This window comes from Pseudochaenichthys georgianus, chromosome 13 (assembly GCF_902827115.2).
Source record: "Pseudochaenichthys georgianus chromosome 13, fPseGeo1.2, whole genome shotgun sequence".
Taxonomy (NCBI): Eukaryota; Metazoa; Chordata; class Actinopteri; order Perciformes; family Channichthyidae; genus Pseudochaenichthys; species Pseudochaenichthys georgianus.
This window is the reverse complement of record NC_047515.1, coordinates 3774253-3795072: the sequence shown is the minus strand read 5'-3', so window position 1 is coordinate 3795072 and position 20820 is coordinate 3774253. Positions and strand designations below refer to the sequence as shown.

The following is a 20820-nucleotide window of genomic DNA, read 5'->3' as shown; positions in this document are numbered from 1 at the left end:
TGAACGCAGTCTGCACCAAAACATAGGAAGCGTATATTTACGTGTCACAAGAACGTGGATATCTTCAAAATCTTTACCGAAAGAGATTTTCAAGACATCCGCGGTTGTTTAGTTAAAGAGTGAAGCAGAATGAAGTGTTGAACAGTGTCGTGTAAAGTAAAAATTCTCCGTCAGCTACATAAAAGTAAGAACACCTGTCGTCGGTGAAACGCCCCTCCTTACTGCAGAACGTCTCATTATATGTGTTATAATGTTTTTTAACGGACGTTGTCTGATTATATAATCATATGCGCGTGCCGCTAGTGTCTGTTGATCTCCAGACTAACAGCAGCATGAGAATAACCTGGCGAAAGTGCCGATGCTCTATGGCGGAGGCTCCGGTAGAAATTGCCGGGATTCGTGTTTTTACCCCCTTAATGTCTGACCAGCATTTCCGAGCACATGACTTGTGTTTAAAGTTTATAGTCCGTTTGAGTTTTGCCCGTGTGAACGCAAACCGAACCTTCTGAAAAACAGAAACAATGTAACAAACTGTCGTCTGGTGTGCAACAGAGAGCGGACTATTAGGTGTGAATGCACCTGTAGCGGCAATAACTCCCTATGAGTTAGCTGCTGAGAGGCTAAAAGATGCTCTTTGCTGTGACGCGTTCCATATAAGAGTCCGTAGTCATTTGTAGTCCATGGTGTTTAATAAAGACGAAAACAAACAATATACGACTCCAGACCTGACGGTCAACAGAAAGTATCGGAGCAAATTCACCCTCTTCCTACATCATATCCTCCCTATGAATCCAACAGGTGACTAAATATCAATAAACCACACCCACGTGACCATTGCCGGAAGTGATAAACAATAAGAATGAAACGCGATGCAAACAGAAATACAAGATAATAATACAAATAATAAGTAAGGCAAAAACAAGCATTTTGGCTCCTACATTCCGGCCCCTAATTATTATATAACAATTTATAATAATTATTCAAAACCAATTACAATAAAGCACTGTATATTCTAATGATATGCAGATCATCATGTTTTAAATCCAGTATTCATATATCAGTATACAAGCAATCAAGTCTGCTGTGTGTAGTATTGTGAGTGCAGGGTGCAAACATAGTCACTGTATGCAGGGGGCAAGGAGCAAGGTCAAACATTTAAAATTATTTAGACACGGCAAAAGTTTCTCTGCCTCATGAAAAAGGCGTACTTGGCTGAGGGGTATGTTCAGAAAGCCACTATTTGTCTTCATCTGAATCCCAAGTACAAGTCCTTTTTTCCTTGTCCTTTTCCAATCTAATGTGATTGGTCCTTCCAATAGTTTGGCAGATTTTAAGACTGGATCCCGGAACCGCTGATTCCCCATGGAAAGTCTCTGGATGTCTCTGCCACCTTCAGGATAGTGCATCTTAAATTGATGTTTCCACAGCATATTCACTGTCATTACAGATGTCCTGCTGGCACCCATCACTGACTCTGAGAGTTTGCAGTCCTCTTCACCGGCCCCAGTAAGGCCACTTGTATGCAAAGAGGCTGGTTCTTTTCTGTACATCTTAGTTTCCTTTGTTTCTATGTCGTATTTAATTTGTCCCGCTTTCATGGTTGCAAATTTGCTTTCTACTGGATGAGGTTGTGACTCGAGTGTTATGGTAGATGTGATGATTTCAGTGTCAGCTCTGTCCTTGGTTGTGATTGTTGATGTTTTTAGATTAGCTACACTGTGCTCTGGAATGATTGGTGCAGATGTATATATAACTTGTGGCTGGGGTACAAAAGGATCTGTTTTGATATGAAGGGTTTTCTTTTCCTTAAGTTCATTTACAAAATATGACTGCTTGCCATCAGATCCTGTAGTGCAGCTACTCGGAACACTGGATTTCTTTGATGCAGCAAGAACCTTCATTTTAGCCATGGTGGCGGCGATGTCTCCTTCTAGGTCCAGTTGTTCTCTTCTTCTCCTCAGCTCATGTTCCTGTTTTTCTAAAGCATGTTTCTTTTGAAGTAGATTTTGTAAAATCATCAGGGCGGCCACTTCCGCCTGAGCTTTTATATAAGCAGATGCAGTTCTTGATCTTACTCTGGATCTTGAGCCATGAAAAGAAAATGTGCTAGTTCTGTTTCCAATATTTAACACACTGTCCACTCCATCCTCATTTTCGTTGTTATCACTCATTTTGCATGTTCCAATATGCACACAACAGTATTCACTAATGTCAATCTTGTCACAGACGTGGTGCCTGATCAGTGATCACAGCTGTGCACGTTACAAACAATTCCGGAAATCCAAACCTTCGCCGATATCGGCATAACCAGCACGCACAAAACAGGCCAAATAGCAGTCCCCAATGGACTAACGGCGGCACTTCCAAACTGTGTTCCAAAATAAAACATACACAGAAAGAACGCAATTGTGCCTACCGCCTCAACTGGCTGTGATGTGCTCCAGTCAATCAGTGTCCGCCTGCGGCCACGGTGAATTGTGGCTTTTCCTTTCCACTTCGCCGAGGGGGAAACTGTATCAGTGTTCCAACTCCGTGATCCCGAACGTCCTGGCTTCGTCTGCTTAGGATCCGGTCCATTCCGTCGCGTCTTCGATGCGGCGATCCATTTTCTGTTGACTAATTGTAGCGGCAATAACTCCCTATGAGTTAGCTGCTGAGAGGCTAAAAGATGCTCTTTGCTGTGACGCGTTCCATATAAGAGTCCGTAGTCATTTGTAGTCCATGGTGTTTAATAAAGACGAAAACAAACAATATACGACTCCAGACCTGACGGTCAACAGAAAGTATCGGAGCAAATTCACCCTCTTCCTACATCATATCCTCCCTATGAATCCAACAGGTGACTAAATATCAATAAACCACACCCACGTGACCATTGCCGGAAGTGATAAACAATAAGAATGAAACGCGATGCAAACAGAAATACAAGATAATAATACAAATAATAAGTAAGGCAAAAACAAGCATTTTGGCTCCTACAGCACCCTTAGACTTGGCATGTCGATTGACACATTTGTAACGTTGCATGTGTTCTCAAAGCCTTTTAAAGTTTCAATGAAAATAATCCAGTAGCAAGTGGTAATCAAACTGTTCCAGTTAAACCACGCCTGCATTTGTACCTTTTTGTGTATTTTTAATGTTCTTTTATTTAGTGACTGGCTCGATTGTATGATTGGCCAAGTACCGCGGCAGTTGTTACAGCCCAAACTCGCTGTGGTGAAGTGAAGTAGTGCTTGGTCGCTGATGGGTAGAAAATGAAGTAGAATAACAAAAGGAATCACATTACTGTAGTGAGAGTTGCCAAATAAGTTTTGTTGTACTTTGTATGATGACAATAAAGATATATTCTATTCTATTAAAGTGATACCAATACCAAAAGTTACAACTTTTTTCAAGCAGCATTTTCTGAACTATAGTGTTGCCGCGGGAATGTAACGCCATCTTCCAGTATTCCGGTTAGTTCAGTTAACAATTCTAGCCAGGTAAGCACTTTAATTTATGTTTGCACTATATTGCTTCAAGCTCCGTTAGCATTGCTATCAGCTAGCTCATTTGTCGCAATTTCGAGAATTACATGGAGATTCTCTCCCTGATTGTATTTTCGTATTGCAACCTTTAAGGGTACTGGCATTGTAACTGGTATTGTGCCTTCATTGTAGAGACAGAGTTGAAACAGGGAGGCAGATGTAGTGACTGGTCCGGAACCGGATTCCAAACCCAGTCCTCTGGTTAAACCATACACAATCCTATTAACATGTGATACCTGAATGCATTTCTTATGCTTGACAGAGTTAGGTAAAAGTTAATTACTATCAATGCATGTCCGTCATATAATTTCATTACATCGACATCTTTGGATATTACTAATTTAAAGCCTACAAACCTAAAGGCTACATCAAACTGCAAGCCTTAAAGCTCAAATTAGTTCATAGCTTTAATTTCAGTTTTTTGTTTTGTTGTTTATAAAAAAAATTAAAGGTCCCATGTCATGGCCATTTCCACTAATCATAATTCCATTGTTGAGGTCTACTAGAATAGAAAAATACTGTGCAATTTTCCAAATTCACATTGGTTTCTCACAGCATCTCTGTAAATGTGTATTCAGCAGTATTCACTCTCTCCACTAAACAGCTCGTTGCAGCTCTTGCCCCCCCCCTCCCTGTGAGCACAGTGTGCTCCGATTGGTCGGGACCAGTCGGGACGTTGTGAATCGCGCTGAGCTCCGTGGAGGTGTGATTTCCTTGTTTAGCGATACACAGCGAAACACAGCCAAACTCACCGTGAGCACACACAAAGTCACAGCCGAAGTCAAAACAATAAGTGTGTCTTGATATTGAGTAAGAAAAAGGTTGATAAACGCTGTGAGAATGGGTCTGCCGAGAGAATTTCGCCGCGATCCCAACTGTCTGTTATCAGCCTGCAGCCAGGGAGGAGAGATCAGCAGAGCTGCCTGCACTGAGTGTGTGAGGAAGTCCGTGGATTGGTCAATTTAGACCAATCAGCGGGGGCTTAACGTAACTGCTCCGCGAACGTAACGGCTCCATTTCGTTCCGGGGACGACATGACATCATGATGTACCCGGAAGAATCAAATGGACAGTGACGTATCTCCAACGAGGCGTTTTGGGGAGGTATTTTCTGTGTTAGAGTTTTACTCGCTACAGGGTGTACTTTGAGGGTTTTGACTCCCACCGTTTACATGCATAAAAACCTTCATAACACACAAGGGGACGGGTAATAACCGGAAAAGCATGACATGGGACCTTTAAATGTAGAAATTGGTCACAGTCCTGAAGTCAGCGTTAACGGTTTCATTTCACACTGCTGTGCAATGGAAGCCAGCACATTTTTGCGTAGATATTAATGACACATCAAATGTATGATGTTTTTTTGTCACAATAACTGCCTCATTTGTACAGATGTGTGTGTGTGTGTGTGTGTGTGTGTGTGTGTGTGTGTGTGTGTGTGTGTGTATATTTTCACAAATAAAAAAAAGATCTGTGATTATCTCTTTAACATTGACAACTTTCGATCAGGCATTTGTGAATCCATTTTGTATATGTCGACCAACAATGTGCTTGCGGATCTCAAATCTCTGCTCGTGGATCTCACATCTCTGCTCGTGGATCGTCTTTTTACACACACGGAATTTTGAGACATATTTTCCGCCGGTCTCGGCTAAAATCTACTCGTGTCACTCGGTGATTTTCGTAAACCACGTGATGGCCTGCTGATGACGACATTTCCGCATGATTTCAAAGTAAGAGCATGATGGTTTGTTTAATGCTCTGTTTTTTTATTATAATGAACAGCGGAACGTTAGATGCATTCTTTATCATCATCATCATCATCATTACCATCGTCGTCGTCGTCGTCGTCATATAGTGATACAGTTAGTTTGTGTTAGTTTATTGGATCAATATAGCATACAGGGCTCGACATTATAAATGGCCTGCTCGCCCGGAAGCCCTATTTAGACACCCCGGGCCAGCATAACGTACTTTCCACTTGCCCGCTCGGGCCACTAAAAATATTGCTTTAAAAAAATTGTCCTGTGGAATTTTGACTAGTAATTTAGTTAAATTGTTTAGTTTATCAACGCTACAACATAGCGTTCCGTGAGTCGGTTGTCGTTGTTGGGTGAAAAGCAAACAGCTGTTTGCTTCGGAGCGCAGCGCGAGCAGGCTCCCGTGAGCGGGAGCGCGCTCCTTTACTACAGACTATCGCGCCACCTAACCATTCGCCAAAATGTTTTTAATACCAGCGGTAGCCGGGCAAAAAACAATCTTCAAATAAAAGAAAGTCACCGGAGGAGTTAAAGGAGAGTGACAGGGAGCATGCGAAGAAGAGGGAGAGAAAGTTTCAGCCAGCTTGATCGATGGAGTTGGCTTCTCGTGATGCAGTGACGCGTCCTAAAACCCTTTTTATAATCTATCGATTAGATTTATGATTATAAAATTATAAAAGTAGGGTAGACATGTGGAGATTACCCGGCTGAACAAAACATGCATTTATCAAACAGGTTTGTTTTCCACAGACCTTATTTCCAGCTGTTTTCCAAAACCCTGTGGAGAAATCCCATTGCTTTTTTGTCGAGGGAACCAGCAGCTTACTTCCTGGTTTTAGGACGCGTCACTGCACCTCTCAATATGATGCCAGTATAAACAAGGTCTTCTGTCGGCTCTGTACATCAATGCCGACCTATGCTGACAAGTAAGTGAAGAGTAGACAATATAAAGGTATTGGCAAAATGTCCCAGCAGTTTAGGATAATGAAGGTTCTAATCAAATCAATTACATGTCTAACTCCTAATGACAGGAAGGCAGAAAGCGCATTATACAAATACTAATACTCATAATAATAGCAGACATTTTTTAACAATGACCACAATATCATTATTTTAATAAACCAAATATGAACAATTGAGGAAAATGAGGAAGAACTGATGATTCAAATGTAGTACAAGTAGTAATGTAGTTAGTGCATAAATTAGGCTACTATTGCAACAAATGTGTTAATTTTCTTCATTATTAGTCGATTTTTTTTGATAATACAATTCCACCGACCCTTAATGTCTACCCCTGGCATATATCGAGCACATGCATTGATGTTGAAGTACAGGCTATACGCCACTTTCGGGTCCCGGGGGAGCAGCTGGCAGCGAAGCAGCCCAGATAAAACTCTTTCTTCATTGTTTGTTGTGTATTCAGTCAAGCGGGTCAAAGTTACAAAGCACTTCACATCTTATTAATCGGCCTAATTTTACTTTACCAGTGCAGTAATAAAGTAATCTGTAGAAAAGCACCGTATTTAGGTCAGCCTTCATAGTAAGGCTACATCAAATGTTATAATATTCATCGTGTCCTTTCTACTATATATGCATATATTCCTGTCTATTGCTTTCATTTATATTTAATGTTATTGTGTTTATACTTGTTTCCACACATTTCACAATTTGGGATGAATGAAGTATCTATATATGATATCCATCTATCTACAGTGGGGCAAAAAAGTATTTAGTCAGCCACCAATTGTGCAAGTTCTCCCACTTAAAAAGATGAGAGGCCTGTAATTTTCATCCTAGGTACACTTCAACTATGAGAGACAAAATGAGAAGAAAAAAAATCCAGAAAACACATTGTCTGATTTTTAAAGAATTTATTTTCAAATTATGGTGGAAAATAAGTATTTGGTCAATAACAAAAGTTCATCTCAATACTTTGTTATATACCCTTTGTTGGCAAAAACAGAGGTCAAACGTTTTCTGTAAGTCTTCACAAGGTTTTCACACACTGTTGCTGGTATTTTGGCTCATTCCTTCATGCAGATCTCCTCTAGAGCAGTGATGTTTTGGGGCTGTCGCTGGGCAACACAGACTTTCAACTCCCTCCAAAGATTTTCTATGGGGTTGAGATCTGGAGACTGGCTAGGCCACTCCAGGACCTTGAAATGCTTCTTACGAAGCCACTCCTTCGTTGCCTGGGCGGTGTGTTTGGGATTATTGTCATGCTGAAAGACCCAGCCACGTTTCATCTTCAATGCCCTTGCTGATGGGAGGTTGTCACTCAAAATCTCACGATACATGGCCCCATTCATTCTTTCCTTTACACGGATCAGTCTTCCTGGTCCCTTTGCAGAAAAACAGCCCCAAAGCATGATGTTTCCACCCCCATGTTTCACAGTAGGTGTTCTTTGGATGCAACTCAGCATTTTTTCTCCTCCAAACACGCCTAGTTGAGTTTTTACCAAAAAGTTCTATTTTGGTTTCATCTGACCATATGACATTCTCCCAATCCTCTTCTGGATCATCTAAATGCTCTCTAGCAAACTTCAGACGGGCCTGGACATGTACTGGCTTAAGCAGGGGGACACGTCTGGCACTGCAGGATTTGAGTCCCTGGCGGCGTAGTGTGTTACTGATGGTAGCCTTTGTTACTTTGGTCCCAGCTCTCTGCAGGTCATTGACTAGGTCCCCCGTGTGGTTCTGGGATTTTTGCTCACCGTTCTTGTGATAATTTTGACCCCACGGGGTGAGATCTTGCGTGGAGCCCCAGATCGAGCGAGATTATCAATGGTCTTGTATGTCTTCCATTTTCTAATAATTGCTCCCACAGTTGATTTCTTCACACCAAGCTGCTTACCTATTGCAGATTCAGTCTTCCCAGCCTGGTGCAGGTCTACAATTTTGTTTCTGGTGTCCTTTGACAGCTCTTTGGTCTTGGCCATAGTGGAGTTTGGAGTGTGACTGCTTGAGGTTGTGGACAGGTGTCTTTTATACTGATAACGAGTTCAAACAGGTGCCATTAATACAGTTAACAAGTGGAGGACAGAGGACGCTCTTAAAGAAGAAGTTACAGGTCTGTGAGAGCCAGAAATCCTGTTTGTTTGTAGATGACCAAATACTTATTTTACCGAGGAATTTACCAATTAATTCATTAAAAATCCTACAATATGATTTCCTGGATTCTTTCCCCCCATTCTGTCTCTCATAGTTGAAGTGTACCTAGGATGAAAATTACAGGCGTCTCATCTTTTTAAGTGGGAGAACTTGCACAATTGGTGGCTGACTAAATACTTGTTTGCCCCACTGTATCTGTCCGTCTGTCTGTCTGTCCATCTATCTGTCTATCTACCTATCCATCTATCTACCTGTCTATCTGTCTGTCTGTCTGCCTGTCTGTCTGCCTGTCTGCCTACCTACCTATACCTGCCTGCCTACCTACCTACTAGTTGTTTTGTTTGGAAAGGTTTTGTCATTGTATTGCTCTTTACCGGCACCTGCAGAGTACAGGACTTTACATTGTACTTACAATTTTACATTGTAACTTTGACCCGCTTGACTGAATACACAACAAACAATGAAGAAATAGTTTTATCTGGGAGCTTCGCTACCAGCTGTTCCCCGGGACCCGAAAGTGGCGTATAGCCTGTATTTCAACATCAACGAAAGTGCTCGATATATGCTGTATTGAACCAATAAACTAACACAAACTAACTGTATCACTATAACATGATGATGATGATAAAGAATGCATCTAATGTTCCGCTGTTCATTATAAAAAAAAACAGAGCATTAAACAAACCATCATGCTCTTACTTTGAAATCATGCGGAAATGTCGTCATCAGCAGGCCATCACGTGGTTTCCGAAAATCACAGATGCCCCTTTCACACCAGCGCCTTTTCAGCTCCGGCTCGGAGCTAGAGCCTGAAAAGCGCCGGGTTTTCCAGTTCACACCGCAGCGGCGCCGGCTCTTAGCTCCGGAATCCGCTTCATTTCCAGCTCCAAAACATTGTCGGTCCAGAGGCAAGAGCTTTGGAGCTAAGAGGTGACGTCGCTTACGTCTCTCTTACGTCGAGGCGTGCAGGAAACTAAACCCACCTCCCCTGAACATGGGTCGACTGTTATGCCTGCCTACAAGCAGTAGTGCCTATAAACACACTTTATAAAGTCAGGCAACACTAACCAGGCTTCGTGTGATTCTGTTTATTTGTGCCTTACTTTGACCATCCGTTCACTGTTATCGATCATTGTGGAGAGAGGCAGACGTGTTGTTTTGTATTATTGCAGCTATCGGATGCAAGTAGTCAGTTTAGCTTCGGTTGCTATGCCAACATCACCCGTTTTATACCAGAGAAACTTTCATAATAAGCGTTGTGATACCAAACAGTATCAATTCAGACTGACACACATTCACTTAGGCTAAGGGGAACTGGGGATATGCATCAGCTGCTTGTGTGAGTCGGACAGTGAATACTTTAGAGCGGCCGCTGCAGTGTGAGCTAACCGGGAGCTAACGGGAGAATAAACTCCCGTGGAAGAGCAGCACTGCAGCGGTCGGTAAATGCTGTAGAAACACATTAATAAACAATGAACCACGGCACTCAGAGCAAAGTATAAGGTTGGAGAAGTCGTTATTCAATTTATTCTGGCTTCGTGTGATTAAAAGCAACACGATCATCGACCCGACGCAGTTGTTGTTGTTGTGAGCTGCCGTAATGGCTGCCGTTGGGGGGCAAATCAGCGATGTAAACGGTGAAGTCATGACGCAGCAAGGGCAGCTCTGGGGCGCCAGTGGGCGGTGTGCACAGAGCGGGAGCTGAAAAGGGAAACCGGAGCTGAACCAGAAAAGCTCCCGCTCGGAGCTAGAAACTGAAAAGCGCTGGTGTGAAAGCCGCAAGAGTGACACGAGTAGATTTTAGCCGAGACCGGCGGAAAATATGTCTCAAAATTCCGTGTGTGTAAAAAGACGATCCACGAGCAGAGATTTGAGATCCGCAAGCACATTTTTGGTCGGCAAATACAAAATGGATTCACAAATGCCTGATCGAAAGTTGTAAATCAAATGTTAAAGAGATAATCACAGAACTTTTTTTTATTTGTGAAAATATTTAGCGTATTTGCAGATCCGTTTTACACTTGCACATTTATTTGTGAGTTTGCATTTGTGGTGTTTTACATTTCCAAATCACATATTTACACACATTATTTTTATGTTCACACAAATAATTATGAGACATATCTATGCCCATAGTGAAGCACCTTGTTACCTTTTTGTATGAAATTCTATATAAATAAAGTTTGATTGATTGATTTGATGACATCAGAATTGCATTAGTTACGATAGTTTCAAACTGAGGTTGCATCGCAAAAGAAACATTCCCCACATTCCATGAGATTTAGGGAAAATGAAAACGGATGTCGGTGTCAAATATGCAAAGAATAATTAGTTTTGGGCCACTTCTTGTGACGGCAGCCTTTTTTTAAATGTATAATTTTCTTGTTAAATGCATTTCAAAACTATGCATGGTTTTGTTGACTGAAACATTACTAGTGTTTTCTGAATGAGCAGTCAATTGGTTTATCCTCCGCATACAACGTATACCTTTATAGTCTATGATTCTATAGTTGTGACAGACGCCAGAGCTGCATTTTAACCATCTTGGTCATAAACAATTAGTGACTCAGAGTTTTGTGTCTGCGGCAGAGCAAAGAGGAGGGTGGAGACGGCCTGATGGTGAAGCTATCCAAGGTGAATGGACTGAAGAAGATTGAAGATGAAGCGGAAAGAAGAGAGATGATTACACCTGCCCTGAGAGAAGCACTAACAAAACAAGGTAAGAAAATGCAAGATGTTTTATTCAGTAAAAGTCCTAGCATTAAACCCATCAAATGAGAAACATCAATATGATTTATAATGGCCACTTCATGTAGTGGTGGTCTTTTATGAATCTTTGACTTATGTAAATCTGTTTCATTTCCAAAAGAACATCTGCTGGTGTCACTGGTGACTGTGAATCATTTATTCATATTATCTAGCTGCGCTGTTCTGCTTTAAAAGAAAAAAAGAAATTGAATTACAGACCATCTGCTTGTCAGTATATATGCTTAACCCTTCTCTCTCCACAAGGGCAGCACAGTCGTAATTCTCTTTAAAACTTTAATTTATAGCCATTTTTGGAATTTCAGCTACATATCTAGGTGCCAGGTAAGAAGATCATTTAGATGTTTGGTGTAATTTATCAAGTATCCTCTTTACTTGCTTCTAATGCTAATTTATGTTGCATACCAAGCAGTAGGCAGCAACATATTGGAAACTCTGGTAGAATTATGTAAAGGTTAATCAGCTGCTGAAAAACCCAATTTAAAGAGGCCCTATTGTGCTCTTTGTGTGTTCCTTTCCCTGTAGTGTGTTATAAAGGTTTTTGTGCATGTCTGTAAAGGCTACAATCCCTGTGTTTCCTCCAGAGGGAGTGTCTCTCCCACACACTCCCCCCCCCCCCCCCCCCCTTCTTGAAACGCCAGATTGGGCTCTGGGTTCAGACAGAGGGTGAAAAAAGGTCCATCAGTCAAAACAATCTGAGGGTCGCTGATTGCTTCCCAGACCCTTGCAGCCAATGCATCAAAGTGTCCTTGGGCAAGATACTGAAACCCAAATTGCAATTGGATCACAGCCCCTTTTCTTGATGGCGTGCCAGAGTAGTTTGTATTTTATCGCAGCCCCTGCATCTGCATAAATGTGTGTGTGCGCTCTTAGTGGTCGCACAACAAATGAAAAGCACTATATGAATGCAGTTCATTTACCATTTAGAGAAACTTTACAGCTTCTTTGAAATTTAACAAATCGGCATGATTCACTTTTCACATTAGTTTTATTGCTCATAACTTGTTTAATAATAAAATATGTCACTTTACCCAATCCCACAAACCCTATATTCTCTGCTTTAGCTCAGATGAAAACACATCTTAAAAAAATGTATCCATCAGCATGTTCCGCGTGTCGTCAGCAACTGATTGCCAAACGGTTATTTTCCCTTTACCTGTCTCCCTCGTGTGTGTGTGTGTGTGTGTGTGTGTGTGTGTGTGTGTGTGTGTGTGTGGTGTGTGTGTGTGTGTGTGTGTGTGTGTGTGTGTGTGTGTGTGTGTGTGTGTGTGTGTGTGTGTGTTGTGTGTGTGTGTGTGTGTGTGTGTGTGTGTGTGTGTGTGTGTGTGTGTGTTGTGTGTGTGTGTGTGTGTGTGTGTGTGTGTGTGTGGTGTGTGTGTGTGTGTGTGTGTGTGTGTGTGTGTGTGTGTGTGGCTTTGCATAGGCTAAGCCTGGCACTCTGTAAAAGCCAGAGAGCAGAGATATAAATGATTGTGTGAAATGTGAACAGCTGCACTCGTAATTTATGAGAATAAGTGAAGAGGACTCACTGAACAACACGGATAAATTGGTCAATTTGATCTCATCAGAGGTATTACATGGCGAGTGTGAAGCAGGGCAATGTGTGTTGCATTTTCAGTCCAGTGACTGTCTTTACCTCCTCCCACACTCAGAAAACCATACTGCCAGCTGCTGTCACCATGTTCTTGCTCAGACTATTTCAAAGTCCAGACACGTAGTGACCATAGGTAGTGACCATAAAAGGTCTTCTTGTGCCGCTCTGAATATAATTCATTATGTCTCTGACTGTTTCATTTGAGAAGTATGGCTGTCTCCATTTGAGGGCTGGACGTTGACTCACTGAAATATCTCTAATTTAAGTTTACATTTACACTTATGTTAACAATGTACAGACAATCACATTTTTCAGGCCAAATAAAAAAAAAAATTGATGTTGGATTTAAACTGTATTAAGAATGGTGCAGTGATGAAGTATTAATGTAGGCCGACACAGAAGTTATTATCACATGGTGCTCGACCACAAGGAATGGGATTTGGTTAGATTGCAGAAAATAAACTTTGTTACAAAGTAACACTCGTTTATGATTCTTTACGGACTAATTGCTGAACCACTCTTTATGGGAAACAATCTAGTCGAAATATTAATCATTTTGCCCGTGCCCTACAATTTTCTTTTCTTGGGGGTCAGTTCATAGAGAGATCAGACAAATGTTTGCGATAGATGCATCTGAAAGAGTAATATTTAAGTGTTAAACAGCTATGGACATACATTTAACAGAATACGTTCTCACAATTGGTTAGTGCACAGGGATGTCACTGCTTGTTTCCCTTCTTTTTTTGTTATGTCAGGGGGATTACTTCTTGGTATTCTATCATTTTGTGACTGTAAAAATAGACTAGTGCTGGCTGAATGATTGGATACGTGAGGCTTTGTCTGAATCCTTAATATTCAGTATGGCTAAATATTTATGATATAACACCCCAGAGTGTTGGTTCGGTGTTACTTATTGTTTCTGTCTGAAACATTTGACTATATCTTCTCTATTTAGTGCGTTGTCTAGTAGAACACATGCCAGGCGTTTTCAGCCAGTAAGCCCCACTGTTGGCTTACACAAGCCTCTATAAATAGGACTCAGTGAGCAAGACTTCACTTCATCTGACCAAATGCTGACCTGTTTCATGTTGTCTTGGCAATTGTCAGTCTCAGTAGACAGTTTGTTTTATTTGCAATGAAAGAATTAAGGATGAAAGTTCTGGCGTTGTTTTCTTCGTCTTGGATGGCTGCATTTCCTCTATAGCCCTATTTGGCATTTCATGGAAGCAAAAGTAACACAGCTAGTAACATTCTTGGGTAATATCCAAGAAAGTTTTCACAGAGAGCTTTTAAGAAAAGGAAATAGCTGTCAACTGAATTCACACGACAATTTTTAAATGTGACTCATACCTGTACCTAAAATGTCCTTAGGCGCTTTCACACCGCAGTACTTTTCCCACAAAGGTTCATCAGAACTTAGTTCATGAGAACTCTTTAATTCTCATGAACTAAGTACAGTTCGCGTTCACACCGGAATAAGTCCCTGAGGGAAGATTACGCAAATGAAGCCGCTGACGTCACGTTCTTCTTCTTCTTCTGCTTTGGGTTTACTGGCAAGGCCGCAAAACCACTTCACGGCGTATACTGCACCCGAAGTCCCCGGCAGGAAGTCCCCGGAGTTGGGGACTGGCCTTCCGAGTAATCGCCAGAACGCCGACACCATCCTCATCTCCACCGCTCCCATGTTGTCTTTTGTGTTGTCATAAGTTAGTCCTCTCTGCGTTTCTGCGCTGGGCTAATGCTAATGCTAATAATGCTAATGCGAGGATAATAAATGGCGGCTTCACACACTTTTTTGGGAGTTTTACGGGGCGTGGTTTGCAATCCGCCCAGCCAATCAGAAATAGGAACCTTTTTCTCCCACGAAAGTCCCTGCTCTCTAGCAGGGACTGAAAACGGGGTAAAAAGGTTCTCCACTAATTTTTGTTCCGGATTTTTTTGGTGTGAATGCAACACAACTATATCGGAACTAAAGTGGAAAAGTACTGCGGTGTAAACGCGCCTTTTGACTTAAATATATATTAGCAAATATGCACTTTAAAGTGTGATTTAAAATTCTCCACTTATTTGAAACTACTACAGGAGGTCTCCACTAATGTGCAGACCAAAATTAGACTGATTTTCCAACCCTTTGATAAAACACATCCTCTTGCTGCTCATTTTATTTCCCAGAGGCAGAGTATCATGGATCACAGAATAAATTGTTATCAGAATTGTCAATAATTCTGTCTTTTATTCAAGTTGTTGAAAGCCACAGTCAGCCCACGAGAGAGTAGATCGTTTATCAGTGTTGCACTTACAAAAAGCTTCTGGGTAGGCCGACGGACTAGTTTGTATTCAGCAGCTCTTTTTTACTAACCATAATTTTCATTAATATTCCACATTCACACTCAAAAAACAATACCTACCAGTGTTTCCCACAGAATTTGATTCTATTTGTGGGGGCACCGCACTTTAATTTACAATTTACAATTTAGCAGACGCCTTATTCCAAAGCGATTTACAATGACCAATTACAGGGATTTCTCCCTGGAGTAACCGAGGGCTAAGTGCCTTACTCAAGGGCACACTAGTAGTGGTGTTCCAGGCAGGATTTGAACTCGCAACCTTCCGATCATCAGCCCACCTCACTATCCATTAGACCACCAAAAAGAATAAAAAAAAAGATAATGTTTTTTTTTTTATGAGATCCATTTGTGGTGGATGATATTTAATTGTGGTGGCCCGCCACAAATAAATCAATGTATGGGAAACACTGCCTACTGTATATATAAAAATAAACACATGACAACAAAGCTAAATTAGATAATTAAATACAAAAGACAACAACTGACATGACCATACTATGAATTAAATTGTTAAAAATAACAAACAGAAAAAAAGTAATAATGAAAAATAAAAAGGTATATTCATCTCTCTGTCAAATACTTCAGATATACCCTTATTTCCCATGAAATGCATAAAAGAGTCGCAGGTAGAAATAAAGGCATCTCGTTTTTAAGTGATTGTCTCTAACGAGAGGCAGAAAGACATCTCTGGCCCAGGCGCAGTTTCATTACATTTTAAATCTAAAGCTATGAGCATGGAGAAAGCACAAGTAAATACAATTCAAACTTTTAATCCATTGATGATATCCCATTGATCCTGTAAGACGAGGCTGTTGAGAGTCTGTATTTGTGTGCATGCATGGAAACATAGTCAGTGTAAAGCTAGCATGTATTTATTGTATCTCTATAATTTCATTTGAAACTGTAATGGATGTGGGTCTTTCATACAGACTATTACATGTATAGAATGACCAGAAAACATGCTTTATGGTAATACACATTGTCATCGAGATATGAAATAACTAATTCCGGGATAAAAGTTTTTTTCCATATTGCTCCTGAATTCCGGAACGTTGATGCTAAAGCGTTGTTGTGGTGATGACTGCAAGCCGTTGGTAAATGTCTTTCAAATGTGATACCCTACACATTGAAGTACAATTATTCATAGCACATATTGTACCTTTTAAGCAGATGCCATGTCTCAGTGATAACCGAGAAAGAGTAAATAGGAAGGCTTTGGCTCCATCCTCTACCTTGAAGGACATTAGAAATTGATTTCCCTAACAAACTATGAAGGGGAACCGTTGCTTACATTAATAACATCAATGGTTAAATTAACTGCCCGCAGGTTTAGTCCTATACCCTTGTTTTCCGAGTTGAGATGAGGACATGTGCTTTCAAATTATTTTCAGGTGGAAAAACAATTTCATGCTGGTCAACATTTTACTGCCCCTGAGATAAAAAGACAAAGCACACATTAGGTGTTTCAATTGCATTATGTGTTTGTGCACTCCCCGTTGTAGTGATTTTTCTACTTTTTCTGCAAATATATCCTAAACAGCCTTGATGAATTACAGTAGTGTTTGACTCATCTAGATATAGCCAGGGGAAATAATTTTTCTCAGGAGGTGCTGCCAAAAGTGGGGAGGGGGGCCGCCCGGGGGCGTTTAAAAAATAAAAGGCTGTGCCAGGCCCGGCCGTCAGCGATACGAGCCGCATACATTGTTTGTTTTAACTGCTTAATAAGCCATTATAGACCTTGGTTACATCACTTAGCAACAGCTGCACATGCCCACATGCTAACTATGGGTCTTACAAACCTACATAACATTACAAATAGTCAGACAAAAATATTATTTACAATATTAATAAAACTATGAATTCAATTTTAACTGATTGACAAGGCAAAACACTGCACAGCCGCAGCAGCATTAAAGGAAAATATCGTCTTACGTGTTGGGGCCTCACAAAACTCCAAATGTAGCCTTCCTCTCTGGGGTGGCACTAATGAAGACCCTTATTAGAGCAGATACATCCACATTGTCCAAAATGTTACTATGGACATGCATCAAAGTCAGATGTGTCAGTCTCTTCTGTGTCATATTACTCCGTAACCATGTTTTCAGACGGCGTAGGGTGGAGAAAGACCGTTCGGATGAAGCAACCGAGATTGGCATACAGAGGCAAAGTTTTATGAGTTTTTCAACGTCTTGGAAAATGCCTCTTGCTTGTGGATGGAGGTTAGCCACACGTGTCTTGTACCGTGTGACAGGGAGAATCACCAATGGCATCTCCAAGCATCTTAAGCTGGAGGTCCAGTCGGTAACGGTCCACATCAGAGATTAGCTGTGGAAGATGAAGAGACTCTAGCTCCAGGGTTTGTTGTTGGCCCCTACTGTTAGCTGCCTCGATGAGCACGTTCTCTCTGAGAGCTGCTATCTTCATGCCATCTTGATGGAATCTTCTTTTCAGCTCAGCAGTGAGCAAATCCACAGCCTCGGAAAACTCTTGTCGCCATGTACTCATTGCATGCGCTTCTGGCTCTGTTGTGTGACGGTAACGGGCTGGGGTTTTGCTTGCCCTGTGTTGACGAGCATCTGGCATGTTCAGTTCCGCTGCAGACACTTTGGATTCTATGCCCTGGACCACGGTGTCATCACGGAGGGCTACTATGCCCTCCCTCAGCAGATGTGTGCATTCCAGGGCACCCCGTGCACTAGCGTTGTTGCTCTGCAAAGTCTTAGCCACTGCTTCACATGGCTCAAACAGTGCCTCACAGCACAGTAGGCCAAATAATGTCCTCCCTTTTTAAAGACTATTTATAAAGGCCTCCGATCTTTGCTCTTGCATCTCCCCTCACACTTTTGTCATCTTTGAGTCTTCTGGAGTTCTGTGTAGGAGCTGCAGACACGCTTGATGGCTATTGTCCGCACACAGCATCTTGTCGGACATATGGCCAGTTGTTAACCACATCATCACAGCCACACATGGACACACACAGCTCCTTGCGTTTGGATGACTCACGGATGACTATGCCCTGAACAAAGTTCAATGTCTCAGCAACAAGACTGACCTCACGACCGACCTCTTGAAGAACCAAGTCCAGCGAATGCTTGGCACAGTGCACACAAAGAGAGTCAGGGCACACTGCTTTGAGTCGAGCCTGAACTCCCGAAAATCGTCCCGACATATTACTTGCCCCATCAAAGCAGTATCCTTTTAGACCAGGGGTGGGCAAACCTTTGGTCTCGGGGCCACTATGAGTTTTAAAACAACAAAAAAACCTCAAAAAAAGGGCCAGTAGCAGATCGGTGAAAACATATTTAGCTGTCCACTCCTCATTATACACTCGGCACTCAATGTTGACTTTTCTTTTCTTTGGTCCACACATTGTTACAGACGCAGGTTCAGAGGTGAATTATTGCGTCATTGCGTCATTACATCATCGTTTGCGTCATGACGTAACCGTTTACATGCCTTCTTATCACACACAGCGTTTTACGTCGCTGATTTTCTCCGCAACACCGCTCACAACAACATCAATAGGGGACTGCGTAGTCTTTAATTATACGAAGCCAGATTACATTTAAGAACTACTTCTCCAACCTTATACCTTTCTCCAGAGTGCCGTGGTGCATTGTTTATTAATGTGGTTCAGCTGCATTACCGCCCGCTGCAGTGATGCTCGTCTACCGGAGTTTGTCCCCCCGTTAACTCGCGGCAGCGGCCGCTGTAAAGTGTTCACTTTCTGACTGTCACACAAGCAGCTGATAAATATCCCCCATCAGTGAATGTGTTTCAGTCTGAAAGCTGTTTGGCATCACAACGCTGTTATGAACGTTTCTCTGGCATTCTACAGGTGATGTTAGCATAGCAACCAAAGCTAATCAGACTTTCTTGACTACTTGTTGCTATCATATTGTGGCATAAGCCGTTTTCTACACGCATATTTTACCCGGGTAGTTTTTGTTATGATTTTACTTGTGATGGCCACATGTAGCCCATGTATTGATTCCATCCGAAGGCTGCAATAATACAAAACAACAGGAACATGTGTGGCTCTTCACAATGGTCAATAGCAGCGAACGGATGGTTATTAAAGTAATGTAAAATAAACCGAATCAAACTAAGCATGGTTAGTGTTGCCTGACTTTATATAAGTGTTTTTATAAGTGTGTGGTCGCATTCTAGTCACTTTGCTCAGCGCTGCTGCTTGTTACAACTTGTATTCGCCGTACTCGCCATTAACTGTTATTGCTCAGGTTAATCTCACCCCCTCCAATGTAAATGTGAAATATTTGGTTCTTTGATTTTGCCGGGTTGCCGAGCGGGGCCAGAGAATAGACTAGACTCCAGCAAAGGTCAATTGTGCCCAACGGGCCGTATACGGGCCGTATATGGCCCGCGGGCCTTAGTTTGCCCATGCCTGTTTTAGACGTTCAATTGGGATGTTCAGCCTAAGAAACACATCGGTGATGCACTTAAACAGTGTTTCTCCAGTGCTGTCGGGAGCATTGTAAAATCCAAGAAAATCTGTGTGGATCCCCATGCTCTCGTCCACATATCGCAGTGTCAGCGAAAATTGTTCCATGGCACTTACATCCGTTGTACCATCCGCGGTTATTCCATAGTAGGGGCTTTTTATAGCGCGAGACACAATGTCAGCCTGGGTGGCATATGCGCACTGTTAATGATTTCATTCTGTATCGTATCCGAGAGCCAATTATCCCTCCTAAGCACCCATTCTCTCTCTTTAGGGAGGTTGTATGTCCGCTCGAGCATAAGTTCATACAGAACACCATTACGACTGTTGTCACCCCGAAAAGCTATTCCTTTTCTACCAAGAAAGATAACTGACCTGAACGTCAATTCAAGCACATTCCTTGCGGTGTTCTGTGTTTTCCGGGCAGCGTCAGACAGAAGGGCATTCATTGGTGTGCTACCTAAAGCAGCAATACGTTGGCTTGAATCACGATGAAGTTTCGATTTCTCATGTTCATTGAATTTTTCTGTTGCCTTCCGCCAGTTAGAGAATCCCCCCTTTACAAAGCTGCTAGCATCCATCCTCACGCTGTCTTCGTTAATTAGCCGTTTCTGAACTGCTTTGACACATGTGAAACACATGATATGGTCACTTTCCTCAACATAATGGAGCCTTCCTTCTGTCAAACCAACTTCCATTAAATGACCGACAGAAGGTTTCTTTGCCAAACTTTCTACCGGGAAAATTGAAGTCAGTTGGCTGGTGTGGCTTCTCCATTGAGTGTGTGTGTGTGTGTGTGCGCGCGCGCGTATGTGTGTGTGTGTGTGTGTGTGTGTGTGTGCATAAATAATTATGCACATGTACAGATATTTTACATGATATGAGTGATAACACGTGTTATAAGGGCTATTTTGCACAATAGGTGTGCCTTGAGATTTTTACTTGTCCTTTGGTGTGCCTTGGGCACAAAAAGTTTGGGAACCACTGACCTAGATGACTCGGATTTTATTTATTTGGAAAATAAATTCAAGGCACCTGACTGATGCAAATATATACTATGACTATTGTATGCTACTGTATACTGTATCATTTGTATTTAGGTGGTCACTCAGTTTTTCAAATGTACACCACTCGCCACCCCCAGCACTTCCCGCGGCTATGCATCCAGCATCAAACACATGAATGAATTCAGGCTGATCTGCTGCTTCTTGGCTTAGCTAGTAAAGTCACTTTAAACGTTCAGATGAAATGAA

General features: G+C 41.9%; 1 protein-coding gene across 1 annotated transcript in view; it reads left to right on the top strand.

Moving 5' to 3' along the window:
• The window catches only part of LOC117457436 (S-adenosyl-L-methionine-dependent tRNA 4-demethylwyosine synthase TYW1-like), a 112337-nt gene that overhangs the window by 44089 nt on the left and 47428 nt on the right, over positions 1–20820 (top strand). The window contains exon 8 of the mRNA XM_034097526.1: positions 10987–11116. Within this exon, the coding sequence (XP_033953417.1) occupies positions 10987–11116 (130 nt within the window). The remainder of the gene's footprint in view (positions 1–10986; positions 11117–20820) is intronic.